Genomic DNA, 8697 nt, shown 5'->3' on the forward strand with positions numbered 1-8697 from the left:
CATTAGAGGTTCTTGAGTTATGTGATAATGACAAATAATCAAATTTATGTTGGAATATTGCTAATATTTGTTTAAATTATTTTTAATGTATGTATATTAGTAAAAGATTATTTGCAAGTTCAATGCAATTATTATTTATGACCGAGCGAAGCGTGTACAAATTACCTAGTATATATATAAAAGAGAACCCTAAGCCCGCCTACGTGACGCCACCACAAACCAGGATTCCCTTTTAATTTATTTATTTTCAAAACTAGTCTTCCCCTTTTATGAAAAGTTGTGACTTTTATTGCGACTTTATGAAATGTTGTGACGTTTTTGAACGGTTCTGACCTTTCCGAAGGGTTGTGACTTTTCCAAAGAGTTGTGACCTTTCCGATAAGGCACAATAAACATTTGTTCATACTACCCTCTGTTGTTTATAAATAGAGGGATTTCCTCTCATTCTAAAATAACGAAAATTATGAACTACTTCTTCTTCTTCTGCACAATTAAATATTTGTGTACTTTGCTCCTGATGAGTGACTTACTGACACCATTGTTTTTGTATTAATACGTTGGTGAATAAAATCGTTCCATCATGAGAGGATCTAATTCTTTAAACCTCATGTGTTAGTGGAGAATAATTTTCTTAAGGGGACAATATGCATTCAGTGGACTCGATTTTTTCCTTTCTATTTCATTCTATTTTTACATATCCTGGTATTATTTTTACAATCATTAATTTATGCTTATGATATTAATTGTTGTTTTTGAGTACAAGTTTGAAACTCGGTTGTTTATGTTTGTGCAAAGTTATTGTCTCCAGTTATATTGAACATATACACATATAGTATGTATATCCATTGTGCAGAAAATAATTATTGTACTCAGTTCCAAGAATTCATGTTTTGATATTCTATATAAAATTCTATAACCTAAAACTACTATATATAAGCTTACATATTATCTATTTTTACATAGATATGAAGTTTCTCACTTATCAATCAAAGAAATTCATTATGCAAGTTCAAAAGTTATAACTGCTTTCATGTTCAAGCATAATTTCTTTTTTGAATCTGTTAACAAATTTTTGAATTTTCCCCTGAGACATATATCACAATTGTATAATCTATGCAACTTAAATGTGTTCGTTTTCTTACAAAATGCTTTTGTATATGTATTCTTATTTTCTTCTTTATTTTTCATTTAATATTGATTAAAGAACCAATGATTTATTATTTCCTGAATAATTCATTCATTAGATGTTCTTGAGTTATGCGATAATGACAAATAATCAAATTCATGTTGAATATTGCTAATATTTTTTTAAGAACCTATTTTTTTTCATTATTTTTAATGTATGGATATTAATAAAGGATTATTTACAAGTTTAATGCAATTACTATTAAAGACCGCGCGAAGTGCGGATAAATTACTTGGTAATATAATAATCAAAAAGTGAACTAGAGAATGTGATTTAATTAATAATCTTATATGATTTATAATATGTTAATTATAAATATACTATATAATAGAAGTAATAATATAATAATTAAAAAGTGAAATGAAGTTTCTCTGTTTTTTTACTTTTTCTCAACAAGTGCAAAATTTTCTTACAATACGACAACACATTTCCTCTAGCACCAGTTACACCACCCACCCAACCCCACCTTGTCCCCCATCTCCGATCATCTCTGCAAATCTGAGAGCTACCGGAAAAAATGTCACATGGAGACACTATACCTCTTCACTCTTCATCCCAATCCGACATTGATGAAATTGAAAACCTCATCTATTCCAATCCTTCTACTGTCCTTCCAGCACGCCCTCCTTCTCCTCCTCGTGCTGCCATACCTGTTTCATCTTCTCCCTTCATGCCTTCTAATCTTCGCCCACCACCTCCCCCTACATCTACCACAACCACCAATTACAAACCGACACCTGTCCTTTCCATTCCATCTCCTCCACCCCTACCCTCATCGGGACAGTCGAATATAGCTGCTACCGGATTCGGATCCCCGCCCAATACCCTTACCGAACCCGTTTGGGATACCGTCAAAAGAGATCTGTCCAGAATTGTTAGTAATTTGAAGCTGGTGGTTTTCCCTAATCCTTATAGAGAAGATCCTGGCAAAGCGCTTCGTGATTGGGATCTATGGGGACCTTTCTTTTTCATTGTTTTCCTTGGTCTCACTTTGTCATGGTCTGCTTCTGTTAAGAAGGTAACTCCCACTACATTGTCATAAGCATTACCATTTTACTCAATTCTGTAAATGTTTTAGAAGCATTTCTTTTTGTGATTGTGCATGTTTTGTAGTTTTGATGTATAATATGTGTAATTGTAATTAACTCTGGCACAAGGGGCACTCAAATTAGATCACGTTATAGCTGAATAGAAATGATAATGTTTTGGAAATTACAAGTGCCAGAGGAACAAATGAAAGAACTAGAGTTTTATATATTGGGAAACAGCTGATCAAAACTTACATAGGTCAAAAGGATAACTTTAATACCATCAAATGTTTCAATATCAGGTGCATAAATTCTTCCAAGGAAAAACGAGAAGTGTGTGATTCCTTTTCTCTTCTGATATAATCTTCATTGTTTATGAAATGGACTTTGGATCTACTACAACCCAAAGAGTTAGCTCATGAGGGAAGGTCTGTCCCATACTAGAGATAACAACCCATTTTCTTTACCAATAGGTGACTAGTAACACTCCCTTGCCAGCCTAAGATTGGACATCTGTGGCGTGGAAAGCATAACATGATGGCTCAATATTGGGTAAACCAAGAATGAGGATGAGTCTAGCTCTAATACCATGTGAAGAAATGGATCTTCAGCCTAATCCAACCCAAAAGCTAGCTTATGAGGGATGATTGGCTATGACCATATAAGAAGAGCACAACCTATTCCCTCAATGAATATAGGACTTAATAGTTAACACTCCCCTGTATGACGAGGAGTCGAGGACTAGACAATTGTGCATGTAGGAAGTAACTAAAGCCCCATCCCTATGGCATGCTAAATATCTGAAGCCTGCCTCCATAGCTAAAATTCTACATCACCAAATGTTCTTTAACGTGTCTGTATATCACCTTGACAAAAACCTACTCATTGAATAAATGAATGCCAGCTGTCTTCATTTTACTTGCAGAAGGGCTAGCCAGGGAAAAGTGAGGCCTATGTGAAGGTCTCTCTCTCTTCTTTGTATTCTTCTAGGAGAAATTTGGGAGAGAAAGAATTATTAGTCAATTTAAATAGAAGTCTAATAAAAGGAACTCAGCTGAAAATAACTATTATGTTGAGGCATTATAGACTAATGTATTAGCTAATTCCTGTTTAATAAGCTGGAGAAATGCACAGATGCCTTAGTTGACTTTCTTAATGCCTTACATACATTGTTAAACTCCTCTTTTTGGATGTACACCTTCAATTAACTCACTTTACATTTCAAAGGGGAAAAAAAAAGCTGATGAAATGCACAAGCAGAGTAATTTTTCAGTTATGAACTGCCTGCACAAGCACAAACCAGTTATTAACCTCAAAGGAATCGTTGAAATATTTGCTTATTGACCATCAAAATTGTCAACAACAAATTAAAACAATATAACAGAACTTCTTATATCATTTCTCCTGCTTGAAGCCTGCCCTATCACCAGCCTTACAAGAAATGTAGTAGTAAAGATATACTTTGACATTGTCAGCTTTAGGATTAATTTGTCCCTACAGCTTTAATCTCCTTGATTGCTTACTTATAAAATTTCTGATTCTATGATCCAAAATAAAGATGGGAACATATGAACATATAGTGTTGGTGTGCTTGGATCTATAGTTTGGATAAAGAAGTTGCACTCTTACCACTAGACCAAAGTCTCGAGAGCTAGATGTGTAGACTATTTATTATTATTACATCCTTAGCCTAGAAGTGGAGCAAGTAATATGCTCCTAACTCTATCTATGTCTAATTATTGCGCAAAACTAGTTAATGCACCTAGTGAGGAATTTTTTGAAATTAGGATGTTATACAAGAGTTTCTTCACCATTTCATAGGTAGGTAGGTAGGGAGGGAGGGAGGGAGGGAGGGAGGGAGGGAGGGAGTTCATTTATAAGCTATATCCACCTATGTATACAAAGGATTCATAAAGCCAACTCTCACTAATTTGGAATTGAGGCATAGTTGTTTTATCCATAGCCTACAACTTCTTTGTTCTTGTTGTTTCCCTCTCATGTACCAACTCTCATTTGGTGTATTGCTAGGTCTCTTTAAAAATGGCTCTACTTTCTACATGACCTTCAGTAATTTGATTTCTGGCTGTTTCATCATCTAAGTCCAGCCCAAGTGAAAACTCCTTGGAATTGCCTAGATTTTCAACTTCTACTATCTTTTTAGACTATTAATTTTCAACTTCTACTGTCTAGCTTTATTTGCCACTATAGATCACAGTCACACTGTACTCATATTGATGGTCTCAGGCAGAAAGATGGGTGAATCTTTCTCTGCTGAGCAACTTAAACTAGCCATCCTCTTCAAAATCAGATGTCTTTTTGTGGACATGTCCCATGAACTTGATAGGATGTCTTGATTATAGTTGCTTGGTTAAGTAATAACACAAATCAGAGATGGTTGTATGTTTACTTTGTGCACTGAACTCCACCTTGCCTTGAATTTGTGACAAGCCACTTGTACCACTCAAAATCTCTTATGCAACTTTGACAAGTCATCTCATGGTGCACAATTAAATAACCGGGAGTAGAAACAGATAACCACCCAATGACAGATGCTCATAGAGCAGAAGTTACAAGAATTATTGTGGCCTTTGGATAGCTTGATTAAATGATAAAAAGCAGAGAAATCAGATAATTGGTGTAGAGAAGAATGTATAGAAGAAGCTGAACAGTTTGTACATTTTTTAGGTGTAGAGAAGAAGGTATAGAGAAAACTTCGAGTCCTAAACACAAAATTGTGCAGTTTTTGTTCCTCCCAATGTGGACAAATCTTCAGTTGTTTTTGCCTTTTTGTTGCTGCTATTACGAGTTGTCTCTTATCTGGCTTTCTGTGGACCCAAGGACAAACCATGAAGAGGTTGTATACTTTAGGTATTTGCAGACACATTAAATGAGATAAATAATCTCGACCATTTTGTAGACTATTGAAACCTGGTCAGGCTGAATCTTTCCCAAACGACACATTGTCTTGTTCATGAACCAAGTCTATGCACACATGCTCTATTTTTCGAGTTCTTTTATACTTAATGTAGTTGCCTATGGTTTTATAGCTGATTCACAGACTCATATTAATGCAGGTGGAATCCTTACTAATGGATTTATTTTTCTTTCTTATTTCTTTAAATTTTCTTCCAGTCTGAGGTTTTTGCTGTTGCATTTGCTCTGCTGGCTGCCGGTGCTGTCATTCTGACACTGAATGTTTTGTTACTGGTAATGACACTTTCTCACCCTATCACTCCAAAATAATTATGGTAAAACGAGAATAACCAAAGATAAAAAACACCCTAATGATGGATGTGTTAAATGAATTTTAAGCAGTAAGTAGACATGTGATAAAGATGCAAAGAGATATGAGATATTGAATGGATAGGAGAAAGGACAGCTAATTAGTGGATACATATTTAAGGAACACAGTCTATAGGCACTTATCGAGAAAAACAAAACCATTCTAGCAGCACTTGTGATGAAAGTAACCCAATTAAGTAGTCTTGTGTATCTAGGAAGTAGCATGTTTCCTTTTTGCAGTTCTGATGGATATCGAGTCAGGGAATGTATGTAAACAATGCTGCTACTTCAGATGGATTAATGATTTTGACATGCAGGGCGGTCATATAATCTTCTTCCAAAGTCTCAGTCTGCTGGGTTACTGTCTATTCCCACTTGATGTTGGTGCCTTTATTTGCATGCTAAAGGACAACGTGATATTGAAGGTGGTTGTAGTTTGTGTTGCACTAGCTTGGAGCTCTTGGGCGGCATACCCCTTCATGAGTACAGCTGTTAACCCTAGAAGGAAAGCTCTTGCCTTGTATCCTGTAGTACTCATGTATGTATCTGTTGGATTTCTCATTATTGCCATTGATTGATTTTAGTTGTGCCTACTATATGAGTGAAAGATGTATGAAGCCGTTACAAAACATTGAAGTAGGGATATAACTTGTTGGAGATTTTGATTACCTCATGAAAATTTGTTGATAATTCTGATTCTACCTCTGATATCTCACATTTTGTACTGCTGTAAGAAATATGTTATATACATCTAGTTATGTCTGGTGTATGGTATGCCTCAATAAGGAGACGTATTCTCTCTATTTTATTTCGTGATGTCAATGCCTCTGAACACTATGGCCATGTACTTGTGCCCTATGTTGCTTGGACTCTTCAAAACTATCGACAGATGCATGTCGGATCCTCCAAATATATTGTATTTTTGAAGGATTTGACAAGGGTACAACTTAGCTTGTGCCATTACTCGTTAGTGCAATGTGTCAAGATTTTAAAAGGTGAAGTATCTAAGCTCTGCACTCAATTTTTGAACCACAACTCTTATCTTTCTCAAGAGTTGGGCGGTTTGTCTCAATATGATGCTTGCTCAACTACATGAGTTATTATTTAAATAAGAACGATTGATTATGTGTCAAGTAAATTATATTATCCCTAATGAGAATTTATTAGATAAGAGTTGAGTATCTAACTACACATCGTCTTTCCTAGTTTAACTTGAAGCAAGGTTAGCTAATCCTTTGGAAACAGTCGCGAACAAGATTAATCAAGGAAATAAAAAACTCACTTTAGCAGCTTAACTTGAAGCAAGGTTAGCTAATCCTTTGGAAACAGTCACGAACAAGATTAATCAAGGAAATAAAAAACTCACTTTAGCATGAATAAAAATCATGCAAGCTTAAGCATAACAAGAGTTTGTAATAAAAGGCGAGGATATATAATTATATCTAACATTATTTTGAGCCCACTTCGGAGCTCCGACTAAATCTGGATTGCACTCTGCAGGTTCCGGTGCTCCCAATAGGATTTTCTCCATATTCAAGGCTCGAATTCGAAACCTCTGGTTAAGGGTAAAACACTCCCACCAGTGCACCACAACCCATGTTGGTACTCCTTATGACCCCCATAACATGAAGAGTGTATTTCACTCTCCAGCAGAACGTGAGATTAGCTAAAATTTACTTCTTTTTATACCGCGTGCACCGGGCTCAATATAGTACAATATAAAATAATAAAATATATGGAATAGAACTGCTTATAATTTATTAGATAATCTGTCAAAATTCTACATTAACTTGAAAATGGAATATCGACTTTCTTATTTGTATTTCTCATTGTTTTCCTCAATAACTAGTTTTTGATGTTGAGTTTACCGTAAGTTCATTTCTTAATGAAATTCTCATATTTTTAGTTGATTTTATTTTTAAAAAAAATTAACTCCATTGGGTTCATAAAAGATTGTGGGTAATGTATTTCATAAGAAATTGAAAATTATTACATTTTTCAAGCTCGAAAATTCAAATTCGTCCTTCAACTTTAAACTATAGATCTATCATTTTATATTATATTTTTAAATTATTAATACATTCTAAAAAATTTCACTTTACTGATAATATTATCAATTCTTTTTAATTCATTTTCAAAGAATAAAAAAGAGAATATTATTTTAAACAATTATTGTTATTATTAGAATGATAAAAAAGTGTGGAATGTATTTTTTCCTAACATATGTAACTATTTATCGATGATGGAGTTAGAGAAGAAGTCATGTAGTCTTTTAATAAGGGATGTTCCTTTCATCAATATATATATATATATATATATTGAATTTCCCCTTTTCTTCTCCTTAAAAATCTCAATATTTTATTTTTAGGTTTTAATAATAATTATTCTCTTTGTTTTAATTTGTTTGTCTTACTTTTTTGTAATCCGTTTAAGAAATAACGTCTCTTTCTTTTTTTTGCAACTTTTTACTTTTAACTTGCAATGTAGCATGTTTAATATCACAAGATTAAATGATACTTTGATATATTTTACATATCTTTAATTTGATATCACAGAATTTTGAAGTCTTTGTTACTTTTTTATTCAACTCTATATCAAATAAAAATCAAACTAACAAATAAAAGATAGGAGTAATTCTTAAAGTGAAGATTGATACTACTAATACTAAAATAAATGCACGTTATTGATGAAATTAGAAAACATTTGAAGTTTTGAACTACTACAAAATTTACAAAACTTTTGGCACATGGCACAATAATATATTTGGTAGAATAAGTACCATAAGGGCAAATTAGAGGTTTATGAATACTATCACTAAAACGGATAAAGATCACTGAAGAAAGTAGAATTGTTGAGAAGTTGGTAAAAAAGATTAGGAGAAAGAATTATGAAAGGTGAGGGCAAATTTGTGAAGGAGCAAAAATGTTTGTATGGAAGCTACAATGAGGTTCATTCTCCACCAGTAACAATGCTTCATTTTATCACATTTATAAAAGGAAAAACTACATAAATGAATCATAAAACTCAAAATAATTACATGTTCATAGCCCAATTCAAAGTAATTCAAGAAATATTTATTCTCTCAAAAAAAATTGCAGTCCATACCCCCTATTCATTAAGGCTGATAATTTTCATTTAACTTATACTAAATCAATATCATATATTGTATTGGTATCATCAAGACTGATAATTTCACTTAAC

At 33.5% G+C, this 8697-nt stretch overlaps 1 protein-coding gene across 1 annotated transcript; it reads left to right on the plus strand.

Moving 5' to 3' along the window:
• The first annotated feature begins 1616 nt into the window (after positions 1 to 1616).
• LOC125823284 (protein YIP4b-like) lies at positions 1617 to 6198 on the plus strand. Its single transcript, XM_049502673.1, has 3 exons — positions 1617 to 2204; positions 5347 to 5421; positions 5814 to 6198. The coding sequence occupies exons 1-3, from the start codon at positions 1704 to 1706 to the stop codon at positions 6072 to 6074; spliced, it is 837 nt and encodes a 278-aa protein (XP_049358630.1). The 5' UTR covers positions 1617 to 1703; the 3' UTR covers positions 6075 to 6198.
• The last annotated feature ends 2499 nt before the right edge of the window (positions 6199 to 8697 follow it).

This window comes from Solanum verrucosum, unplaced genomic scaffold (genome assembly GCF_900185275.1).
Source record: "Solanum verrucosum unplaced genomic scaffold, falcon-dt-bn FXZP01000214.1, whole genome shotgun sequence".
Lineage (NCBI taxonomy): Eukaryota > Viridiplantae > Streptophyta > Magnoliopsida > Solanales > Solanaceae > Solanum > Solanum verrucosum.

Coding starts and splice junctions, on each gene's coding strand:
- LOC125823284 (XM_049502673.1), top strand. CDS start 1,704: ATGTCACATGGAGACACTATACCTCTTCACTCTTCATCCCAATCCGAC. Junction 2,205..5,346: donor GGTCTGCTTCTGTTAAGAAG/GTAACTCCCACT, acceptor ATTTTCTTCCAG/TCTGAGGTTTTTGCTGTTGC. Junction 5,422..5,813: donor CACTGAATGTTTTGTTACTG/GTAATGACACTT, acceptor TTTGACATGCAG/GGCGGTCATATAATCTTCTT.